The 25173-nt window shown below is 41.8% G+C and overlaps 3 protein-coding genes across 3 annotated transcripts; 2 read left to right on the forward strand and 1 right to left on the reverse strand.

Moving 5' to 3' along the window:
- Positions 1-2852: 2852 nt before the first annotated feature.
- LOC114481082 (nuclear RNA export factor 1-like) lies at positions 2853-6756 on the reverse strand. Its single transcript, XM_028475455.1, has 5 exons — positions 6636-6756; positions 6416-6523; positions 6269-6327; positions 3033-3092; positions 2853-2898 (listed from the first exon to the last, which is right to left on the reverse strand). The coding sequence occupies exons 1-5, from the start codon at positions 6737-6739 to the stop codon at positions 2870-2872; spliced, it is 360 nt and encodes a 119-aa protein (XP_028331256.1). The 5' UTR covers positions 6740-6756; the 3' UTR covers positions 2853-2869.
- A 9292-nt stretch (positions 6757-16048) lies between these two features.
- On the forward strand, positions 16049-17280 carry LOC114481885 (forkhead box protein J1-B-like). The gene is made up of 3 exons (XM_028476946.1): positions 16049-16077; positions 16222-16696; positions 16816-17280. The coding sequence occupies exons 1-3, from the start codon at positions 16049-16051 to the stop codon at positions 17278-17280; spliced, it is 969 nt and encodes a 322-aa protein (XP_028332747.1).
- Positions 17281-20869: 3589 nt separating this feature from the next.
- Positions 20870-23464, forward strand: LOC114481886 (forkhead box protein J1-B-like). Its single transcript, XM_028476948.1, has 3 exons — positions 20870-20964; positions 22311-22880; positions 23000-23464. Exons 1-3 carry the CDS (start codon positions 20947-20949, stop codon positions 23462-23464), a joined length of 1053 nt encoding a protein of 350 aa, XP_028332749.1. The 5' UTR covers positions 20870-20946.
- The last annotated feature ends 1709 nt before the right edge of the window (positions 23465-25173 follow it).

Consider the following 25173-nt stretch of genomic DNA (forward strand, 5'->3'; position numbering starts at 1 on the left):
ATCTCTAAGGGAGAGCCCAGCCACCCTACGGAGGAAACTCATTTCGGCCGCTTGTACCCGTGATCTTGTTCTTTCGGTCATGACCCAAAGTTCATGACCATAGATGAAGGTTGGAACGTAGACCGACCTGTAAATAGAGAGCTTCGCTTTTTGGCTCAGCTCCCTCTTTACAATGACGGACCGGTGCAGACTCCGCATCACTGCAGACGCCGCACCAATCCGCCTGTCGATCTCTCGCTCCATCCTTCCCTCACTCGTGAACAAGACCCCGAGGTACTTGAACTCCTCCACCTGGGGCAGAACCTCATCTCCAACCCGGAGAAGGCACTCCACCTTTTTCCGGTCGAGAACCATGGACTCGGATTTGGAGGTGCTGATTCTCATTCCGGCCGCTTCACACTCGGCTGCGAACCGATCCAGTGAGAGTTGAAGGTCACGGTATGTTGGAGCCAACAGGACCACATCATCTGCAAAAACCAGTGATGCAATACTGAGGCCCCCGAACCGGACCCCCTCAACGCCCTGACTGCGCCTAGAAATTCTGTCCATAAAAGTTATGAACAGAATCGGTGACAAAGGGCAGCCCTGGTGGAGTCCAACCCTCACCGGAAACGATTTCGACTTACTGCCGGCAATGCGGACCAGACTCTGACTCCGGTCATACAGGGAACGAACAGCTCCTATCAGAAGGTTCGATACCCCATACTCCCGGAGGACCCCCCACAGGAATCCCCGAGGGACACGGTCAAATGCCTTTTCCAGGTCCACAAAACACATGTGGACTGGTTGGGCAAATTCCCATGACCCCTCAAGGACCCTGCTGAGGGTGTAGAGCTGGTCCACAGTTCCACGGCCAGGACGAAAACCACATTGCTCCTCCTGAATCCGAGGTTCAACTATCCAGGTGACCCTCCTCTCCAGTACCCCTGAATAGACTTTACCGGGGAGGCTGAGAAGTGTGATCCCTCTATAATTAGAATAATTTAAACTAGGTTTATTCTAGTTCCGGTCTCTATTAAAAAACACACATTAAGAAATCTATGTCTCTCCGTCTATCTGTGTACATCTTCATGACTAGACCTTCTCCTTGGTACCCAGAGGTGTCTGGTACAACCATGATGTAGCCATGTATCACAGGGCAGTCAAGCTCTCCTCAGATATGCAATGACCTTGAGGTGATGCAAAAACAGTTCACAGTTGTGTGAGTGTTCAAACCAAAGCAACAGAGTGTCAGGTCCTACAAAACAAACGTTGAAAAGTACAGAAATGAAATAATCTTTTACAGCTGTTGACAGCAGCCCTTACTTGTATCTATGGTGGGTTTCTCAAGCATCTGACCACAAGTGTAAGTGTGCATACACTGCGCAAAAAGCCCAAGAATCGAACCCCGAATATTCCAAGATATGAGTCAAATACGGTGATATCCACATGGGATACTCTCCGAACAGCAGTTGAAGTCGATGTCATGTTTGGAGCATGTCAAACTCCGGATATGGGAACACTTTCATACTTGCCATATCCCGGAGTTCAATTCTTCCCGGATACTCTCCCCGGTCATATCTGAAGTCCGAACACCACTAGTATTTTGATTCCGAAAACTGCACCGATACTCTCCCCGACCATATTTGAAGTTCTACAAATTATTTCAGCAGTCTGCATATTTCAGTATACAATTCATGGCCCATAGGGTGACTCACCATACCCAGGACAGTTAAATGCAGTGTCCCTAACTCTATACTAGGTCCACTTAAACCTTTTTCCCCTCTGTACCAATTGTCTCATCAAAAATGGCAGATGTACTTTGAAGATAGAGACTATCAAGATAAATATTAAAAACAAAAATCACTTAGTGCACATTACATTTTATTCTATTACAATAAAATTAGAATGAGGTAGGAAAAGAAACACATACACACATATATCACACAAACAACATTTTAAACATCTCTATCTGAGTCTTCTTCCACCTCACTCACATGCAGATAGATAGATGTTTTATCTGAATTAGGGCGGAGCCTTTTTGAAAAGTGTCCACAGTCATAAGTGAGTGGATCTTGGCTCAACACTTTTTTTCTGTTATTGCCCAGTGCTTTCTGGCAGGTTTCCTTCATCTCTGACAGCTGTGTTGCTTTGGTAGAGGCAAATTTGTAAATAGTTTTTTCTTCTGGAGAGAGGATCCTCTGTCCCACTTTGACCCATTCCTTGAAAAGCTGTGTGACAAATGGGAAGAGAGGTCAGTATCCTGAGCATTTTTATTTCAGCTGTCCTAACATGAACACAAGACCCACTTTAAATATTTAATCCGATACATTTCTTGGCTAACACAATGTAACAAAACAATTATGGGTCCTTAAATTATGACAATAAATGATAACAGAAAAAAATCCATTGCTGTTATTAATTGTTGTTCCAGTTGGTTTATTGATGCATTAAACTTAGCTCAACAGCTTGTCGCAGGCAATTAAAATGTCTTAAAGAGTCACTTTAGAAATAGCCTTGTTTACAGGTGATTGATAAATACCATGATCAATAAATGCAGCAGTATGGAGCACGGCAATAACACTGGATCTCTCCTGGTGGTAAGAGTCTTCCTACTCTTTACATCCTCCTTGGTCCCATTCAGGTCCTGCTCCTCAGTGGCCTCGTAGGATTCTAAAGCCATGTTGCAGCTCCTAGTGAATGAAAATGACAACACAAATACTATGTCATGAATTCATACTAAATGTATTATTTGAAGGCATCTGAAAAGGATAATGATCACTCAAATACATTAAATTAGGTCCCCAGATGAATGTGATCAGACTTACTTCTATCTTGGCTTGTGCCCCAGTGTGGCTCAGCATCTTAAATGGCCCCATCACAGCAATGGTCACTTTTTCATTGTGATCAGAACAGAATCTGTGGTGGTGGTGGTGGAGGTAGAAGATACTCATCATTCAGCAAAACATGTTACAAAAAAAAAATCTAACTAACTGTGTTTTGTAATTTTCACAAACAGTGGAAATTCAGAGGGAAAAAGACAAAAAACATACTTGTCCTCTGGCTAGACCTTCCATTGCAGCTCTGTGTGTGTATGTATGACGGACCAAGCCCTGTATGGATATAAATACAGTGGTGATCAAATGTGTGCAATGTAGAGGAGAGACATAAATACATGCTTGGACATACAATCTAGCCATAGTACATGGATTCTTGGACATACAATACACCAGTGGTTCTCAACCTGTGGGTTGGGACCCTTCTACTCTATTAGAGTTTTTTTTTTTTTTTTCCCCATTGCTAACAAGTATTGGTTGAAACTGAAATCACATGTTCAAAACTCTAAACACAGCCTGCATATCCATCAGTCATCGCAGCTCAACAGTTACTCTCATCTCCAAAAGTGTTTCTCACCAACAAAACACTTCATAAACGTCTCAAATGAAGCTCATTCAACCACAACACTAACAAATAATCTCATCTTAGAAGGCTGTTTAATTTGATCAACATGGCACAGAACTCTAAAAAGAAAACAATAATCTTGTCACTAGACGCAGAAAAAGCATTTGATAGAGTCAACTGGTCATTCCTCCTTGCTGTCCTTGGCAAATTTGGCTTTGGAGAATCATTCATACAATGGATCTCCACCCTATACTCTAAACCTAAGGCCTCAGTAACCACAAACAAAATAACATCCCAAAGCTTCACACTGCAGAGGGGAACCAGACAAGGTTGCCCACTCTCACCTTTGCTTTTTGCAATATTTGTTGAACCTCTCGCAGCAGCTGTTCGTCAGAACTCTGTTATTAAAGGAATCCACTCATCCATCTCAGAACACAAAATTAATCTTTATGCGGATGATATTTTACTGTTATTTGGAAGAACCCCAATCCTCATTAGAAGAAGTATTTAAACTAATAAACAGCTTCTCTAAATTATCAGACTATTCCATTAACTGGTCAAAATCATCAATCCTTCCTTTAACAAAAAATTCATGGAACCCAGCAACCCAAAACCCACAATACCCCTCCCCCACAAATATAATTAAATATCTAGGCTTAAATATATCACCAAACCTAAATGAATTAGTTAAACTGAACCTAGATCCACTGTTGGATAAAGTCACAGATGATCTGAAGAGATGGAACAATCTCCCCATCTCACTCCTTGGCAGAATAGCCTCAGTTAAAATGAAAATCTTACCTAAAATAAACTATCTGTTCTCTATGATCCACTGAAACCACCAACACAATGGTTCAAAAGATTAGATTCTGCAATTACAAAATTCTATGCTAGGAATAAAAAACCAAAAATAAGCCTTTCAACTCTTCAAAAAAATAAAAGCGAGGGTGGGTTGGAAGCCCCTAATTTCACGCATTATTACCTAGCAAACCAAATTCTATATTCAACAGAATGGCTAAAACCAAAAGAATACCACAACACCTGGCTAGAAATAGAACAGCTAGACTGCAAACATATTAAACTCTCTGATCTCCCTTTTATCACTGTGACCCTCAAACGTCATAACTGCTTTAAAAACCCACTGATTGCCTCCACCCTGACTGCGTGGTGGAAAGCCCTGGACATTACAAATGTTCAATTAAAAACTAGTAATTCAACACAAGGTCCTCCACAGATCCCACATTACCCAACAGAAAATGTATAAAATGGGCTTCTCCCCAACAGACATCTGCTCTCAGTGCACCCAGTGAACAGCTGATTCATATTTACATGCTGTATGGCTTTGTTCGCCAGTTCAACAGTTTTGGTTTCTAATCACTGAAAAACTGTCCTCCATTTTGGACTGCAGGGTTCCTCTATCTCCAAATCTATGTCTGTTAGGAGACCTGACTATGCTTGATATTCCAGCAAACCAATCACAATCCATCCTTGCGGCACTTGCCATAGCAAAAAAAAAAAACAATATTAGTGAATTGGAAAGATAAAAAATCCTTAAACATAAACCAATGGCGAAATCTCCTCATAGAATTTATTTTCATGGAAAAGATGTCTCCGGTTGTGCTGCCCGGCGCGTCTCTGGGGCCCGCGGTGCCGTGTGCCCGTCTGCGCCGTCTGCCCTCTCCGGTGGCCCGCCGTGCGGACAGGTCGGGCTCCTACCAGACAGGTCTCCTACATGGACACTTCACATCACTCACTCCCAGCTGGTCTGGCTCACCCACTTGTTGCACCACACTCACATACCCAACCCTTGGGGGGCTGGATGGTGGGGCTGGGGGTGGAGGGGGCCGCCGCCTGCGCTACTAAGTAGTGGCGCGGGGGCGGCACTCCCACCTCTGGCTGCCCTACTAATCCCTCCAATTTTAATTACACCTCAACACACCACCCCCCGGAGGGTGGGACCATCACTTCCACCCTCCGGAGCTATTGCACCACATACACATATATACACATAGGCTGGATGGGGAGCACCGCTCCCCTCCATCCACCCTTTTTTAATAGCACTTCATACATTCACTAAACACATACATTCACTCAGGGGATAGGGAAGTGCCTCTCCATTGGGGAATGGAGAGGCACCATAACAGGGTGGTGGGTAAATTCACACATTCACACACAGCCCCTTCCCTGCGGGTGGGGCTTGGAGCTTGTCTCGTCTCCTGGTTGCCTTGGGGCGCGCCTCGCGGAGTGTGGGTCCGGGGTGGCTTGCCGCACCGGTGTGAGGGGTGGGCGCGCTGGGGGGTGCCGGCGTCTGCGCCGGGGTTGGGGCGGGGTTGCTTGGCGCTCCGGGGTGGTGCTCTTTGCTGGGGGGCGGCTCTAGCTGTTCCGGGGGTTGAGGCCGGTATCGGCCACTTGGTAGGTCTGTCCTGCTATCTGCGGGCTGGCGGGTGGGTGGGTTCTGCGCCTTTGGCTGGGGGCTGCTGCTCTGCATCGGTTGTGTGCCATTGGGGTCCCTCTCTCCTGTGGTGGCGGCCGCCGGTCACTCTTGCGCCGGGGGGCGCATTGAGTCAAATTTAACACATTTAACTCAAAACAACAAACAAATAAACTGTTATTAGATGAACTTCACATTCACTTATTTGTGGCGGATAGTGTCACGCACCTTCTTTCAGGCCGTGTTTTGTGCATGTGCTACTGTTAGAAATGAGGTCATTGATCAATGATCTGATCAGCAACAACAACGTCATGTGTATCAAGTAATGTGTGGCACCGAAATCTTTGTTCTTATTGGTTACTAGCGTTTCCATGGGAACTGGTCCCATACTCGTTCCAGGTTTCGGCACCCAACCCTAATCATTACAAGTCATACGTTGACTTCAGGAGAACTTACTGGAGTCTTTGGTCCTCTTCAGGTTTCTACTGTCTTTGAAATATTCTCTCAGAACGCTCCTGAAAAACAAAGAAATCAGCAGCACGTGTATGTGTGTGTCTGTGTGTGTGTGTGTGTGTGTGTGTGTGTCTCTGTGTGTGTCCTTACCCTGATGGATTCTGGATGTTGTACGGTGTTGTTATTGAAAATAATGCCTCATCATGGTAGGCACCCAGCAGTGACTGTCTGTCTCCAGAGTCGTACACACTGTAGTACCTGTGAAACAAACAAAACACACTCTGCATATCAACACCAATCACTGATGTCATTTCCTACTTATTGTTAGAAACGCTGTGAAGCAGCAGCGAGAAAAATGTTAGAAACTCACTGTTGCAAAAAGTGCTGAATGTAGACTTTAGCGTCATCAGAGCCAAAGCAGCTTCCCTGTGTGATCACATGGTCAACATTTAGCAGGAGAAATGAGACGTTCATTACAGAAAAGAAAAGGCTTGAATATAAAAATATAGTGGCTTCTATAATTGGAAAAAGTGACGTTTTGAACACAACAGACAATTCAGCATCACACTGACTAACCTTGCAAGGTGGGAGAGTGGTGGTGTTGCGCCCTCCGCTCCAACAGTGTGGGAGAGGTAAGGTGGTTGCTTTGGAACAAATAAATGGACAGAGAAGCAGTCGACTTCCAACTTCCTCGTTGCTTTATTCCAAAGAGCACACACACTTTTTTGCGCAGGCGCAAAGAACACACCGCTATGCACGTCAGAAGCAATCGATTTACAAACCATCAAACACTCAAATTGCAAATTACACAGTATTTACCCTATTAGTAATATTTCAGCAATTCTAGAAATATGAAAGATATTCTTTTAAACCGTATAGAACATACTTACAAAGTAATTTGAATAATAATTCCAATACCTTACCATTTCCAATATTAACCATTTTTAACCATTTTTAACCTGTCACATACTCCCCCTCAAAATATATGTTGTCCCCAACATCAGCATTGTAGCACATGAACCACTGGCTAATCACTTGCTTTGTGCAAAGTTCTAGTGAACAGTCAAACTTATTAAAAAAAAGGGATACAAACTGGAACTCTTTTCATACAGTCTATTTGAGTTGGAACTCATTCATAGTCTCAAATTTCCACTTCACTCACAAAAGTGAATCCAGTGTAACACAACAACAGAGTCCAAGTCTGCTATACAGTTCTCCCCCATTCATTTTTCATAACCGTGAGCAGGCATATTGATATATAATCTCAATGTCAAGCCCATTAAAGTGAGCGTAATGTAAGTACACATTCTCAACTTATAACAGAATAATTGTATCAACACTGACCATGAAACTCCTGGAAATAAGGATACACACTGTATACCCATGGCATAGTCTGTTCCGGATAGTAAGGTAACGGCTGAACGTTGTAACAAACGGGTGTACCCAGTCTATCATAAGTGAATACCTTTGGTCGTCTAGATTCACGTCTAGGTCTCTGATTGACTGCATCATTAGGATCACAGTAAGTAGGAGAAGGAGGTGGATGAGGTGAAGGAAGGCGCACCTCCACAGGCTGATCCTCCACCTCACTCATGTCATTCTCTGACAGCCTATCTGATTCTGGTACCTCTTCATGGTGCTTGTCATCCTGGTAAGCTGGTTCTGTGGTCCCCTCAGACTGATAAGACACTGGATAATACTCATCTCCATCATGGCTGTCTTCCTCTTCCGAGTGAATCTCTGGTACCTCCGCTGATCTTGAAGTGAGTCTTTTCTTCGACCGAGGCTGCAAAGAAGTCTCTAAGGGCAAATGGTCACACGGCAGCAGAAGATTACGATGCAAAGTTCTGGACCTGCCCCTACCCCTCTCAGGTTTCAGTTCATAAACAGGAATTTCCTTGCTTACTTGACGAACCACTGTATGTACAACATCTTCCCAGTGGTTTCTCAGTTTGCCTGTACCCCCACGTGGGGTCAAGTTCCTGACTAAAACACGATCACCAGGAGACAGGGTAGAGTATTTCACCTTTTTGTCATACAGTCTCTTACTCCGAACTGCAGCCTTACACGCGTTCTCTCTGGTGATTTCATAAGCATCTTTCATACCCTGTTTCCACTTCTGCATGTAATCATGATGGTTACTGTCACCCTGACCTGTGTTTGGGGATAAACTGAACAACATGTCCACTGGCAATCGTGGTGACCGTCCAAAAAGTAAGTAAAAAGGGGAAAACCCAGTCACTTCAGATTTAGTCGCATTATAGGCATAGACAAGCTTGTTTAGTGAGTCTTTCCAGTTACTCTTCTGTTTCTCAGTGAGTGTCTTTAACATTTGAATCAAAGTCCGGTTAAAACGTTCAACTTGCCCATTCCCCTGTGGGTGATATGGAGTGGTTCTTGAGCCTGCCACGCCACAGTACTCTGTCAGTTGGGCAAAAAGCTGGTTCTCGAATTCACCACCTTGATCATGGTGAAGTCGCAGGGGAAACCCAAACTTTAAGGCAAAATCATTAAAGATTTTGTTTGCTGCTGTTTTGCCAGACTTGTTTGTGGTAGCATAAACCTGAGCAAAACGCGTAAAATGATCCACAAGAACAAGTACATACTCATAGCCACCCTTACATTTGTCCAAATGTAAAAGTCACAGACACAAGTTCAAAAGGCTGAGTAGTAACTATGTTTGTGAGCGGTGTTCTTGTCTCGTGGTTTGGTCTCTTGTTTTTAAGGCACACACATTTTCTCATGACATAGTCCCTCGATTTCCTTTTTGCATGAAGGGCCAGTAAAACGGTCCCGTACCAGAGAAGTAGTCCTTTCGACACCATGGTGACCCATTTCATCATGCAGTTCTTTAACACTGTCAACTTGTGTTTTCAGGTAGCACAAGTTGTTTTCTGTTTGTTGTTTGTCTGTATAAACACCTCTGTCATCAAAGTACAACTTTTCCCACTCTCTTAAAGAACACACAACTGGTGACTAAGTTGTTTCAGGCTGTGAACCTGAGGGTTTTTTCCTTCTAGTTTATATTTCACCAGTTGTCCAATAAACGGGATCAGGTCTCTTGATCTATTTTAAGCTGTCCAACATCAAGTGGCGCTATGGCCGTTCTCACAGACACCGTGGCACACTTAGCTGAAATACCCATAGACCAGGCTGCACTAGACTCGTCCTGCTGGTTAACCGCCTGTATAGCTGCACTCAAAACATCGTATGACATTTCTTTTGAACATTCATCCATGTAAGTCTCCATGTCCAAAGGCATTCTAGACAGACTGTCTGCATCTAGGTTCTCTCTTCCAGGGCGGTACTTCACGGTAAAATGGAAATCGGCAAGTTCTGGCAACCCATCTACACCCTGTAGCATTTAACTTTGCCGTGACAAAACATACGTTAGTGGATTATTGTCCTAAACACAGTGAAGAAAGGTGCGTAATACAGATAGTCGCGAAACTTCTCGGTGATCGCCCACTTAAGTGACAAAAATTCTAGCTTGCCCGAGTGCAAGTTGTAATTTTTCTCTGCCGCAGTTAGAGTTCGAGAGCCATATGCAATCACACGGAGTTTGCCAAGTTGTTTTTGATACAATACAGCTCCTAATCCCTGGTTAGATGCATCTGTATGCAAGATAAAGGGCTGTGTAAAGTCTGGGAAACCGAGAACAGGAGGCTGGACTAAACAGTCTATCAACTTTTCTAAAACTGACTGATGCACATCACCCCAACGAATACGTGTACTTGAGGGCACACTGTTATTCTGTTTCAAAGTTATTTTTCTGGTGTTATACTGACTCTGTGCATTAGGAGGGGCTTTAAGCAAATCATACAAAGGATTAGCAATGCGAGAGAAATCCTTGATGTATTGCCTATAGTAACTTAACAGTCCTAGTATTGCTCTGAGCTCACCAACAGTACCTGGTTGCTTGGTTTTCAACGCTCGCACTGCAGCTGTATCTGCCGGGTCTATTTTGCTTCCCTCAGCAGAGACAATTCTGCCAAGGTACCTCACCTCTGATTTAAACAGGTCACACTTTCTTGGTTTCAGTTTAATACCATTGCCTCTGAGGCATCGTAGTACTTTCCTAACATCCTCTATGTGGTCCTCAAAAGTCCTGCTGAACACGAGAATGTCATCAAGATAAGGAACACATATCTCATCCCGCAGTCCTTCTAAGCATTGCTCCATACACCGCTGGAACGCAGCTGGCGCGTTCATAAGGCCAAAAGGAATCCTAATCCATTCATAAAGGCCCCAGGGGGTTACAAAGGCGGTTAGATGTCTACTGTCTTTGACATGAACCCTGGTGATATGCCTTACCCTGATCCAGCAATGAGAAAATGGTGTTTCCACCCAGGCTGTCCATCACGTCTTGTACTCGTGGTATCGGTGTCGGTCTGGATGTGTTTTTGCGGTTCAGCTCTCTGTAGTCAATACATAAGCGCAACGAACCGTCTTTCTTTCTTACACAAACTATGGGAGACGAGTAGGAAGAAGTAGATTTTTCCACCCAACCCTGAGCTATTAAATCTTGTAAGTAGTCTTTCATCTCCCTGTACAGTGGTTTTGGTACTGAGATATATGTTTTTTGAGACTGGCTCTGTGTCTTTTAACAAAATGTCCATTTGTAAGTTCTTTACACACCCTATGCCATCATCTGTTTTTGAAAACGATTCTGATTCCTCCCTTAGCATCTGCTGAACAATCTTTCTTCTGTTCTCATCCAGATGAGACAGGTCAACAGTAGGGCTCCATTGCTCACTGGTGGGGATGTACTCTGTAATGTCCTGAGTTTGGATAGTATTGATAGCAGCAGGCAGGGACTCCTTGAAAATATTGGCTGGATAGACAGACCCCACTGACTGCACAGTGCCAATTGCTGTTCTTCCTGATAGTATAATGTCATGGTTGGTCGGGTTTTGTACACTTACAGTAATTTTCCCAATAGATCCTGCTTTCACTAAAACCAATGTGTCACAAAACTCGAGTCCGTCTGGCCACTGTGGATTTTCACAAGGTTCAAAAATCAGTGTCATATCCTCTTTAAATGTCTTAGCCTGTAGCCGACAGTCAATAAACAACGAACTCTGGCTAGGCACAGTCACTCTTTCCTTCGTTGTTTTTACGTTGCACTCATATGTTTGACCCACACTAAGAGCGTGTATAAATGTCGCAGCTTTGTTTTTCCGAAGATGTGGAAAAGCCAATTTCACTGCTCTCAGAAGTTTCGTTTTTTCTCCTGAATTAGTCTCATCTTTCATACTTTCTGAAACGAAGTGCTCAATAACATTAAACCCAATAATTGGACACTTCTGCTGGTCACCTTTCAGCACTAGAACAGGTATATGCAACTCTGAGTCGTTGGCTGTGAGTTTAAAGGGTATCTCCACCCACCCCACATATGGCATATCTGTACCATTAGCAGCTTCAAGATGGAGGGGCTCGTTCGGGTTAATAAGCTCATTTACACTTTTAAGTTGTACCTGAGGTAAGTTAGTGTCTTTCCATGACTCATCTATAGCACAAACCTGTGAGCCAGAGTCCCAAAGTGCTTCAATCTTTTTGTTGCCTAAAAAGCACCTAATAACACATTTTCTCCCCACTAACTGCCTGACTGTAGGTATCTTATTTTTTTCACTTGGGTTTTTTTTGACTGATCTTTCAGCGGACTTCTTACGCTCCTTCTGAATACTACCACATGTGTAGAGCTTACATTCATTTTTGTGTATGGACCAGTGCTTCTCTTGACACCTTTTGGAGCAGTATAAGGCACTCTTACATATTGAACAACATTGTAAATTCAGAGTTTCACTTCGTATAGCACAACCATGACAACACTGGGACCTTCCTATGTCATTGGTCACACCATGTCCCATTGGAGTGACCCCTTCTAGTTTAAATGGTTACCCCTGGCTGGTTTCAATGGTCTCTGTGCTTTACAGCCTGCTCTAAAATGCTCACTGCTCCCACATCTAAAACAGTGCTGACACAACTCTTCACCTTCCTGGATACAAGCATGACACCTTGGTTGCGGGCGGGGTGTGTAGTACCGCTGAGGGGCGAAGCGCTGCTGGAACTGGGTAGTGCCTCTCATCCGTGCTGGCCCGTGTGCTGTGTAGTGTGGCTGAGCTGGGGAGCGCTGAGTGTAGTAGTGCTGAGTAGATGGGTCCAGCTGGTACGGTGCATATGGCGTGAAGGTCGGTGCTGTGTAGTGGTCCTCTGGTCTTCCGCTGATGGTTGCTGCTGTAGCTGTAGACTTCTGCAGAGATTCTCTGATTTCTGACACCTCAGCTCGCAGGTTTTTTAGAAGCACCATCCCAGACCGCATTTCTTCAATCTCAGATAGTAGATCAGGTGACGGAGTAGATTTGTTTTGTTTTTGGGGAATCTTTCTCTCTGCTGGTGCTGGGGGATCACTGGGGTGGACAGCGTTCAGAGTGGCCGCTCGCAGTGGGACAGCATGTTTCTTCTTATCTTGTCGCTCTTTTTCGTTTGCATGTGCGATGTTCACTTTCTCTAACAAAACTTCATCAGAAGTGGTGGATTGAAGAAGGTAGGGTTGCATGTCACTCTTTATATTGTCACTCTGCAAACCTGTTAGGATAGTATGCATGAACAAATTTTGGACCAGGTTGGGATCATATTTTAGACCCGATTCAGCCTCTTGGGATGCAAAAAGGATCTTCTGACGAAGGTCCATGGCTCTCAACAGGAAGTTTTGTGGGGTCTCCTTACTGCTCTGAACCTCAGATGAGAGCTGCTTATAAAGTTCAGTTGCCCCTCTCTCCTGGTAGTGAGACCTTAGGATCCTCCGCAGGGCAGGAAGAGTAAGATCATATTTGCCTTCCAAATAACTTCTCAGCTGCAGACCTGGTGTGATGGCATGAATCACTGCATCGATTATTTCATCTTCCTGGTAACCTTTACTGAGCCCACTTTCATTCTGCCTGGCCAAACTAGAGAATGTGAGCCTGTCTTTTTGTCCTGGCTCCCCTATTTGGCCTGATATCTTAAAGTCTTTGCGCCACATGGAGTTCTCTGAGGGTGCCAAAGATTGTTTTTGCATTGGTGTGCTCTGTAAGCTCAGTTTTTTGGTTTTTAACTGGTTTATAGCTTCTTCTTTGGCTTGAAGTGTGGTTCGTAACACATTTACTTCTTTCTGTATATCTTCTCTCTCTTTATCCACTTTTGCCATTTTTACACTTTCAACCAAATCTTTAATACTGAGCAATTGAGACATTCCCTCATCTTCAAGCTCAGCTAACTCATCTCTTTCAACATAACTTGTGACAAACGTGATTAGCTGACCTCTAGTTTTATCTGAAAGTTGCTCTTTTCCCAGTCCATAAATTTGTAGTTCATTGCATATTTTTGTCAGTTGTTCAACATTCAGTTCATATAAAGCACCCTTGATTTCTACCTGTACTTCCTCCAGTTCTGACTCCATTTTCATCAGTGACACGCAAATGACAGTTCAATGTGGGCTTCAATCAGCTTATGGTATGCTGGCGCCCTCTAGCGGTGGTTGTGCGCACTACAGATACAACCTGCTCCATGCGCTGACAGCCACGGTGAGTGTCGGTGGTGCCTCGTGTCTTCGATGCACGGGTTCGATGGGGATATTCGGCTTGAGCTTCCACTTACAGCTGGCTTCTTCTCTCACCAAACATCCCCGTACGGGCCACCAAAATGTTGCGCCCTCCGCTCCAACAGTGTGGGAGAGGTAAGGTGGTTGCTTTGGAACAAATAAATGGACAGAGAAGCAGTCGACTTCCAACTTCCTCGTTGCTTTATTCCAAAGAGCACACACACTTTTTTGCGCAGACGCAAAGAACACACCGCTATGCACGTCAGAAGCAATCGATTTACAAACCATCAAACACTCAAATTGCAAATTACACAGTATTTACCCTATTAGTAATATTTCAGCAATTCTAGAAATATGAAAGATATTCTTTTAAACCGTATAGAATATACTTACAAAGTAATTTGAATAATAATTCCAATACCTTACCATTTCCAATATTAACCATTTTTAACCTGTCACAGTGGGTGTGTCCACATCAAAGCCAATGTGTGGGGGGAGGTCATTTCCATCCTGATGAGGGACAATACACAGTTTAGTACAAGTTGTAAAATATCAGTTAATTTGGTGATTATCTGGTGTTATATGAAACATGACTGACACTGGCCATAACATTATCATTAAAAACCACTGGACCAAAACACAAACTAAACTCAAGGAACCAGAACAAATCTAATCTGTGACCTCTGAACTAATCTGGTTGGTCCATGTGGATAAAAACAAACTCAATGAACCAGTCAATAAATATATACAGTATGTGACTGGTACATCGTACTCAGGCCCAAAGCTGTAGAACTCATGAATCACAGAACTTAAAACTATATCTGAGTTTAAAATGTTCACTTCTAGGGTTCAGTCTGAAAACAAACCAAAGTAAATAACACTGAGTCTGTGTGAATGTACGTGTAATCGTGTGATTGAAAAAGTTTCATACAAATGTTGTATTAATGTATTTTAATAATGTAAATTGTGTAAAAAGGCCCAACCAGGGACATGAGCTGTGAATTAGCATTAGCTAGAAGCTCTTCATGCGTCGCATCAGCTGTAAACCTTTATTGTAACTATGTTGATTGCATCGTCCCTAAAAATAAATAAATACATATTTGGGGGGAATAAAAGTACTTATTTATTTGATGATTTTACATCTTGTAAACAATTACAATAAACTGTACTTATAGCTGCTAGATATGATCTTTTTATTTATTTCTTTTTTTTAATCAGATAAAGACATACTGTAGACCTCAGATTAATATATGTTAGATCACTCTAAATGTAAAAGGTTGAAATTGTTGTTTGAAAGTTTATTTAATTTATATCAGGATTTCTGAGTGGCTCGACTCATTTATGTTGTAGTTTGTCCCCGTGACATCACATCACTACGTGAGGTATTCAATTTCGGCTGAATATATAGAACTTTCTGTGTAAATAACTTCCACCACTGTTTTTACTGCAACGTGTGAAAACACCAGAATTGTGTTGGGAAGTTTATTTGACAGAATTAAGTACACCTCTATTCTATTCTATGGGACTCCACATCCCACAATGCAATGTGCAAAACTCTCAAGCTCTCAAGAAAAAACTTTCAAGCTGCAATTTCAACTTTTTTTATTATTTTGTCGTGCAATTGATGTTTGCGTTATTGATCTATGGAGGTTTACACCATGTCTTTTATCTGATAGATAATTATTGTTCACAGCAGCTTTAACACAACTGAGAATTGACAAAAAGACTTTAAACACTAAGGTCCTCTAGTATCAAAACTATGGTGGTAGAAATGAAGAGTGAGTGACCATAAACTGCTGATGAGTGAGTGAGTAGACCTACCAACTTCAGAAGCTGGGGAAACTTCTGGCACACAGCACTGGTATGGAAACAAAATAGAAAAGAAGAAGAATTAGTGTGAGAATTCAAAGTTGACACAATAAGTTAATCACTGTAAAACTCAGTAAGACCTGCTGCTCCACTAACACATTCATTTTGTTCACTGCAACACTACGCTGTGCTGTGTAGAACATTATATATATATATATATATATATATATATATATATATATATATATATATATATATATATATATATATAAAACACCTTAGCAGTTTGCTTGTAGCAGCTAATCAGATCAGGAGAGCTGGGTAGAGCTTCATGGGAACCAAAGCATAAAAAGAAAGATTGAGAGACTGAGTGACAAGAAAAATATGGATCAATGACGACCCAGAGAATCTTCCGTCTATTGTGTATCCTGATATGATCAACTACCTGGTTTTAATTCTAACCCAATCTGCGTCATCCTTTTGATAAAGGTCAGACCTTTAGCCTGGAATACATTGACAAATACAGCACATTAGGTGTAAAAATGTAATAAAGTGTCAATATTAGGGTTGTGCATTGGTCCACACCTGCCCCCATTGATGACAGCCTGACCAGCCTCGACTGGCTCCAGAACTTCTCCATCTTCAGCTCAGACCCGGAGGGGCCCAGCGGCCCCGGGTGTCCCTCCTCCCAGGAGAAGCTCTTCCTCAGACGCCTTGGCACCGACTTTCCGTCCAGCCCCGCCGCAGGAGACACCGCAGCCACCGGGATGCTTGGGTACCTCGGCAGCCCTGTCACTTCCGGCAGCGACTCCACCGTTGGTCCCCTGTTGTCCTGGTACCCTTGCATCCCAATGCAGCCTATCCCTCTGGTGGAGGTGGACTACAAGACCAACCTCAAAGTCAAACCACCTTATTCCCAGGCCTCTCTCATCTGCATGGCCATGCAGGCCAGCAAACAGCCCAAAATCACTTTGTCCACCATCTATAAGTGGATAACAGAGAACTTCTGCTACTACACACACGCAGAGCCCAGCTGGAAGGTAAGTGACACCCACTTTTATTATTTATGAGTATCCATCTCCCTTCATTTCTCATCACTTACTCATATTTGCTCAATGGCTTTGTAATAAATCTTGGTTTTATTGTGTCTTTGTTACAGAACTCTATTCGTCACATCTTGTCCCACAACAAGTGCTTCAGGAAGGTCCCTAAACAAAAAGACGAGCCCGGGAAGGGTGGTTTCTGGCAGATCGACCCGGAGTATGCAGACATGTTTGTCAATGGCATCTTCAAACCCAAGATCAGAATACAGAAGAGGAACAAAGGTTTTCAGGGCTGTCAGGAAACTGTAAGCACTTCTGCTAATGAAGGTGTGAGTCCTGACCCGAAGCCCCTGTTGTCCAAAAACAACAGAAGTACCACCAAGTCTACAAAGACACCGCTGCTAGCCACTAAACCAGACTCCATGAGGAGAGACATTCTTGCAGCAGCGTTGGATGATGTTCTCTGGGCAGAGGTCACAGTGGACACAGTGACCGTACCCCCAACCTTTGGCTTTGGTCTGAGTGAGGACATCACAGCTACATGTGACCATCCACCACCAACAACACTGACTGTCCTATAACCCACATGGACATTTCTCTTTAATCTGTAAATAAAAGGATAACATTAGTTGTGCATTTTCTCTTCCATAATCTGCTTTGCTCCCTGGGGCTGAATTATTTTTTTCACTAAAAGTCGATTCGAACCAACACATCTCACCCTAAAAAACAACACAATGAAGGACAGGCTGAGGCACAGACTTCATTATCTCAATGATATTGTATTTAAAGCTGATGTTTTCTGAATTGTGGGATTAAATAACACATTACTACTGAATGGTAATAATCACTGAAAGAAAAACTTTACTTGTGAATATTTTGGGCTTAGACACATAAGAGCCAGTGATGTGGCAGTCCAAATTTAAACAAGATATTTCATTTAGAAGCTAGTAATACTTGAGATGGGATATGATTTGTGAGGCAACGACACGTTCCAGAACCTTTGAAAGGAAGAGGAGGTTGGAGATGGGTTGGAAGTTGCTCATGATGTCGTGGTTGAGACTGGGTTTTTTGATGACGGGGTAACGGCTGCCAGTTTGAGTGATGAAGGGACAGAGGGAAAGGTGAGGGAGGAACTGACAAATTTACAATTTAGCTTCCCTGAAACTATAGTTACACATTTTAGCTGCAACTGTACATTTCGAGCAGCAGATGTTCTCAATGAGTGTTGTGTGAGTTTTTACTTTGGAAAAGTTGTGTAGCATCATTTAAAAGTGTGTTAGTGTCTTGTTTTGTGCAGTTATGGATGTTAGTTTGTCTTGTAAAACTCAAAAGTGATTCCCCTTATCTTCGATTAACTGAAAGCAGTGTTTACCATGTAAAACATCTTTTTTCGTATTCTTGAAGCCTTAGTGTGCATTATAAATGTATCAAACACTACCCTGCGCCTTAAGAGGGATATTGTTGTCTTTATAATATATCATTTGTTATTTTAACATAGGCAACCAGATTTGCACAATGTCATATTGCAACCTTTTTTTTAAATTGCAAGTCTATCTCAAGGAGCTTGTAGTGCCATACAATCCCCCCAGAACACTACGCTCTCAAAATGCTGGACTACTCGTTGTTCCATTTGTCTCTAAAAGTAGTATAGGAGGAACAGCTTTCAGTTATCAGGCCCCACTTCTCTGGAACCATCTACCAACCACGGCTCGGGGAGCAGACACCCTCTCTACCTTTAAGGTTAGGCTCAAAACATTCCTCTTTGGTAAAGCTTTTAGTTAGGAACCAGCTCGTAGCTCATAGTTAAGATGCAATAGGCATAGACTGCCGGGGGGGGTCTGGCATGCTCGGTTGGAGAGAGGTTGGAGAGGGCGTTAAGAGAGAAGTCATTTAGGTTAGAGAGGGACCGGAGAGGGTCCCATTCCTCTCTCTGACACTCCCTCTATGTCTGCTTCTTCCCTTGTGTGTTTGCTCCTGTACTCCTTCTGGCTTAACAGAAGGTTTTCCTTGCCACCATGATGAATTCATGTTGGGTCTGGGATACATATGTATGTGTATATACGTATATATGCATATGTGTGTATCCATGAAATGAAGAGTCCGTCCTTAAGACTGCTCTACTGTAAAGTGTCTTGAGATACCATTGGTTATGATTTGGCGCTATACAAATAAAAGATTGATTGATTGATTGATTGAGATTGATGAATTTCATGAAGATGTGAATTAAATTGTGAAAGTTAAAGGCCAAAATGTTTTTGCAATTATAGCGCCACCTAGTGGGGCAATTTTTGGTATGGGTGGTCTGTGTGGTCTTCTATATTCACCCTGTAAATTTCACTGCCCTCAACATAATATTTCAACAGAAATAAATGTTTGTTTACTTCTGTGTTATTATGTCATTAGCCACACCCACTTTGACCAATCGTAAATAACTTTGAGATATCGCCTCAGGGACCCAAAATCATGCTCTCCAAATTTGGTAACAATTGGTCATGCCAATTAAGAGATATAAATATTCATTATTTGTAGCGCCCCCTAGTGGTCTGCATCATTCAAATTTGGCGCATACCCTCACAGTCGCATGCCAACTAAGGATCTCAGATTTGGTGTTAGCATTTATTTTGACCAAGATATGCGCCAGTTTGCATTTTTATAGCTAGCTAGAAAACTTTACTCGCTATAAATTTGCGCATAATTTACCCGAACAAATTCATAGGGTTAACTGGAGATTACGTCCAACTGAAGACTCTATGTGCCAAGTTTCACGCTGATTGGACAAAACCCCAAGGAGGAGTTCGAAAAAGTAGGTTTTCCAGTTTTTGTGATTTTGCTCCATGAGTGGTCTATATATATATATATATATATATATATATATATATATATTTTTTTTTTTTTTTTTCATTAATGTTATTATTTATTGGTGTTAGAGTTGGTCTCAAAAGCCTATCTTGCTACTAATTTTCTATGTTGTCACCAATAATATGAAAATGTTCAAAGAGCCTATGGGATATTTAAATGTTTTAATATACAACCAAGGGAACCAAAATATGACCTTTAATCCTGAGAGAATATCACCTTCTTTAATAACCTTATTATCATCACAATGTAACAACTGGCAACAGTTTGGATGATAGATTTGACCACTCATGCATCTTCTGTCTCTTCCATAGAGAACCAACCATTGTTTAACTCTACTGTAAACCAGGGTTCTCAACCACTTGAATTAAACCAACCAAATTTAGTTTTTATAAAATAGCTGTTGAAAACAAGTCCAACATGAGAGATTTTAAGTATTAGTTTATTTTTGACCAGTTGTCTGGGACCCACCCAGTACAGGTCAGTGACTCACTTGTGGGTCCAGACCCACCAGTTGAGAATCCATGCCCTAAACCCTTGACAATTATTTATTTATTTATTCATTTATTCATTTATATTATATTATTTTATTTATTTATCTTTATTTATGTATTTATTTTTCATCCATTTTCAGACCTGCTTGTTCCTGTTTTTCTGGGTTTATTTTTATTTCATTTAAAAAATAAAAATAAATAAATAAACCCTCAATATATGAAATAATTTGCGTGGCGAGGTAAAAAGATGACTGGTAAATATAAACTTGATTTTCCCATTTATTTTTAAATCAACATAGATGAATTTAATGAATAAATGTTAAATTCAGCATTGTTCTTAATGACTGAAAGCAGTGTTTATCATGTAAAACATGTTTTTATGTATTCTAGAAGCCATTATTATGCATTATAAATGTATCAAACACTATATATGCCTTAAGAGGGTTATTGTTGTCTTTGTTATAATAAATAATTAGTTATGTTAACATAAGCACCGCTGTTTGGCTCAGTGTAACTAAAATCCATGACGTCATTTTTATTGCAAGTCTTGCATTAATTTATTTATATTTATCAACACTGCCCATTGACTTCTACAGAGAGAATATTTATTTATATATGTTTTTTTTTTTTTACACCAAAACAACTTTTTTAAAGCTAAAAACAAAAGTATTAGGGTATTAAGTAGTCCTACAGGAGCCCTGCTCATAATCATGCACTTTTTAAATTTCCCACAAGTGGCAGTTGAGCCAATGTTTACAGGTAGTCATGGTAACGCAGGCTAAAAGATGAAAGCTGATTAACATCTACCGCAGTGAGTTTTGCAGCAGGATCTACAACAGTGACTGACTAAAGGAGGTCTAATCTCTTTAAAAGCAGCCCGTAAACATTGACCAGCAGATGTCAGCAGTGATCAAGGTTTGTCACCAAAGATAGAAGTAATATTGTAAACTTTAATGATTAATTCAGTGATATTCCTGAATCAAGTTAGTAAATACCAGTGTTGGTTATAATCCTGTTTGAATGAGCTGATATTATAAAGCACTTTGTTATAAAAACACTACTTAAATCTAATCCTTTTTAACATTTACTATTTAGTCAAAATTGTTTTATTTGATATTTCATTCCAACAGTGTGGAAGCCTTTTTGTGAAACTTTTGCTACTTTAATTGATTGAAAACAAACGGTATTGACTTATGTTTAGCATCAATTCAATAGCAATGTGAATACATTAATATATAAATACTTACACATTTAAATTCTATTCAGGAAAATATTGACGTGTAAATTGTATCAATGTTTATTGATTCTATTCTGTTGACCTTTGTCCATGCAGGTCGAGGTTTAGTTTAGTTTTATAGCTTCATATGTTGAATGTGTGGAATCTGTGTTTCCAGGACATTAAAGCTGTTTATATCTGACTAAAATCTCACTGATGTATTCTGGACCAAACCCATTCACACATTTATACACCAGCAGCAGAACTTTAAAGTCTGTTCTGAGGCTTAATAGGAGTCATTGTAAAGACTTTAAAACGATGTGGTGCCAAATGTAAAAACTCTTGTAAAACAAAATTTTCAATATCTATGTTAAAAATGTGTAAACATGAAAAAAAAAAAATGTAAATGTAAATGTTAGTATATTTTAACAGCCTGGGTCACCATGGATTAATCTTAAAGCTGATATCCAGAGTTTCTGAAAAATCTATGTTCACGTATCATTCTTTTGAAATGCAAAAAAATACCTAACAAGTCTTTACTATAGTCTACTGCCGGTGGTCATTGGACCCTGATTTGGTGACATTTCTCATGGACAAGTAATAAACATGTTTTAATCAAACTACCATAATTGTTTTATTAGTGAAAAACAAGTCTACACGTGTGTTGGTGTGTTAAACATTGTTGTTATGTTCCGCTATGCGCGTGCACAAAAGTAGAGGCGTGGCTTCTGGTAGATTGGCAGAGGCAGAGGGAGGAAGTGGAGCTGTTTAGGGCGGGACATTGAGACGTCTCTCTCTTTTTATCCTCCGGATAATCGCTTTCAGGATAAAGTGTTAAGTTGTTAGAGAGAAGATCAGACTGTAACAGGTGCACTGACAGCATGTCCTGCATCAGAAGTAGGAAAATACATCATCAGCCACACAAGGGGCTGCTTTGAAAAGAATAATCTTTAAACATTTATTGTTTATTTAAACAGGAAGTAGAGGGGGTTTTTTTTATTTTTATTTTGTGTTGATTTTTCCACTCTTTCATTTTCCATGCCAGTTGAAGCATCTTCAGTCTCAAACCAGGATGCCGGTCTTGCCAATGCCTCGAGCCAAAAGGTTTAAGGCGGACAGGTTGGAGATGTACCCGGAGAATCAGATCCAAGGGTCCACACCTGCCCCCATTGATGACAGCCTGAAAAGCCTCGACTGGCTCCAGAACTTCTCCATCTTCAGCTCAGACCCGGAGGGGCCCAGCGGCCCCGGGTGTCCCTCCTCTCAGGAGAAGCTCTTCCTCAGACGCCTTGGCACCGACTTTCCGTCCAGCCCCGCCGCAGGAGACACCGCAGCCACCGGGATGCTTCGGTACCTCGGCAGCCCTGTCACTTCGGGCAGCGACTCCACCGTTGGTCCCCTGTTGTCCTGGTACCCTTGCATCCCAATGCAGCCTATCCCTCTGGTGGAGGTGGACTACAAGACCAACCTCAAAGTCAAACCGCCTTATTCCCAGGCCTCTCTCATCTGCATGGCCATGCAGGCCAGCAAACAGCCCAAAATCACTTTGTCCACCATCTATAAGTGGATAACAGAGAACTTCTGCTACTACACACACGCAGAGCCCAGCTGGAAGGTAAGTGACACCCACTTTTATTATTTATGAGTATCCATCTCCCTTCATTTCTCATCACTTACTCATATTTGCTCAATGGCTTTGTAATAAATCTTGGTTTTATTGTGTCTTTGTTACAGAACTCTATTCGTCACATCTTGTCCCACAACAAGTGCTTCAGGATGGTCCCTAAACAAAAAGACGAGCCCGGGAAGGGTGGTTTCTGGCAGATTGACCCGGAGTATGCAGACATGTTTGTCAATGGCATCTTCAAACCCAAGATCAGAATACAGAAGAGGAACAAATGTTTTCAGGGCTGTCAGGAAACTGTAAGCACTTCTGCTAATGAAGGTGTGAGTCCTGACCCGAAGCCCCTGTTGTCCAAAAACAACAGAAGTACCACCAAGTCTACAAAGACACCGCTGCTAGCCACTAAACCAGACTCCATGAGGAGAGACATTCTTGCAGCAGCGTTGGATGATGTTCTCTGGGCAGAGGTCACAGTGGACACAGTGACCGTACCCCCAACCTTTGGCTTTTGTCTGAGTGAGGACATCACAGCTACATGTGACCATCCACCACCAACAACACTGACTGTCCTATAACCCACATGGACATTTCTCTTTAATCTGTAAATAAAAGGATAACATTAGTTGTGCATTTTCTCTTCCATAATCTGCTTTGCTCCCTGGGGCTGAATTATTTTTTTCACTAAAAGTCGATTCGAACCAACACATCTCACCCTAAAAACAACACAATGAAGGACAGGCTGAGGCACAGACTTCATTATCTCAATGATATTGTATTTAAAGCTGATGTTTTCTGAATTGTGGGATTAAATAACACATTACTACTGAATGGTAATAATCACTGAAAGAAAAACTTTACTTGTGAATATTTTGGGCTTAGACACATAAGAGCCAGTGATGTGGCAGTCCAAATTTAAACAAGATATTTCATTTAGAAGCTAGTAATACTTGAGATGGGATATGATTTGTGAGGCGACGACACGTTCCAGAACCTTTGAAAGGTTGGAGATGGGTTGGAAGTTGCTCATGATGTCGTGGTTGAGACCGGGCTTTTTGATGATGGGGGTAACGGCTGCCAGGTTTAGTGATGAAGGGACAGAGGGAAAGGTGAGGGAGGAACTGACAAATTTACAATTTAGCTTCCCTGAAACTATAGTTACACATTTTAGCTGCAACTGTACATTTCGAGCAGCAGATGTTCTCAATGAGTGCTGTGTGAGTTTTTACTGTGGAAAAGTTGTGTAGCATCATTTAAAAGTGTGTTAGTGTCTTGTTTTGTGCAGTAATGGATGTTAGTTTGTCTTGTAAAACTCAAAAGTGATTCCCCTTATCTTCGATTAACTGAAAGCAGTGTTTACCATGTAAAACATCTTTTTTCGTATTCTTGAAGCCTTAGTGTGCATTATAAATGTATCAAACACTACCCTGCGCCTTAAGAGGGATATTGTTGTCTTATAATATATCATTAGTTATTTTAACATAGGCAACCAGATTTGCACAATGTCATATTGCAACTTTTTTTTTAAATTGCAAGTCTATCTCAAGGAGCTTGTAGTGCCATACAATCCCCCCAGAACACTACGCTCTCAAAATGCTGGCCTACTCGTTGTTCCATTTGTCTCTAGAAGTAGTATAGGAGGAAGAGCTTTCAGTTATCAGGCCCCACTTCTCTGGAACCATCTACCAACCACGGCTCGAGGAGCAGACACCCTCTCTACCTTTAAGGTTAGGCTCAAAACATTCCTTTTTGGTAAAGCTTTTAGTTAGGAACCAGCTCGTAGCTCATAGTTAAGATGCAATAGGCATAGACTGCCGGGGGGGGTCTGGCATGCTCGGATGGAGAGAGGTTGGAGAGGGCATTAAGAGAGAAGTCATTTAGGTTAGAGAGGGACCAGAGAGGGTCCCATTCCTCTCTCTGACACTCCCTCTGTCTGCTTCTTCCCTTGTGTGTTTGCTCCTGTACTCCTTCTGGCTTAACAGAAGGTTTTCCTTGCCACCATGATGAATTCATGTTGGGTGTGGGATACATATGTATGTGTATATACGTATATATGCATATGTGTGTATACATGAAATGAAGAGTCCGTCCTTAAGACTGCTCTACTGTAAAGTGTCTTGAGATACCATTGGTTATGATTTGGCGCTATACAAATAAAAGATTGATTGATTGTTTGAGATTGATGAATTTTATGAAGATGTGAATTAAATTGTGAAAGTTAAAGGCCCAAATGTTTTTGCAATTATAGCGCCACCTAGTGGGGCAATTTTTGGTATGGGTGGTCTGT

The sequence above is a fragment of the Gouania willdenowi genome, chromosome 19 (genome assembly GCF_900634775.1).
Source record: "Gouania willdenowi chromosome 19, fGouWil2.1, whole genome shotgun sequence".
In the NCBI taxonomy this organism is placed as follows: Eukaryota; Metazoa; Chordata; class Actinopteri; order Blenniiformes; family Gobiesocidae; genus Gouania; species Gouania willdenowi.

Coding starts and splice junctions, on each gene's coding strand:
- LOC114481886 (XM_028476948.1), top strand. Junction 22,881..22,999: donor ACGCAGAGCCCAGCTGGAAG/GTAAGTGACACC, acceptor TCTTTGTTACAG/AACTCTATTCGTCACATCTT.
- LOC114481082 (XM_028475455.1), bottom strand. CDS start 6,739: ATGAACGTCTCATTTCTCCTGCTAAATGTTGACCATGTGATCACACAG. Junction 6,328..6,415: donor AACATCCAGAATCCATCAGG/GTAAGGACACAC, acceptor TTTGTTTTTCAG/GAGCGTTCTGAGAGAATATT. Junction 2,899..3,032: donor AAGGTCTAGCCAGAGGACAA/GTATGTTTTTTG, acceptor CCACCACCACAG/ATTCTGTTCTGATCACAATG.
- LOC114481885 (XM_028476946.1), top strand. CDS start 16,049: ATGACGACCCAGAGAATCTTCCGTCTATT. Junction 16,078..16,221: donor CAGAGAATCTTCCGTCTATT/GTGTATCCTGAT, acceptor TGTCAATATTAG/GGTTGTGCATTGGTCCACAC. Junction 16,697..16,815: donor ACGCAGAGCCCAGCTGGAAG/GTAAGTGACACC, acceptor TCTTTGTTACAG/AACTCTATTCGTCACATCTT.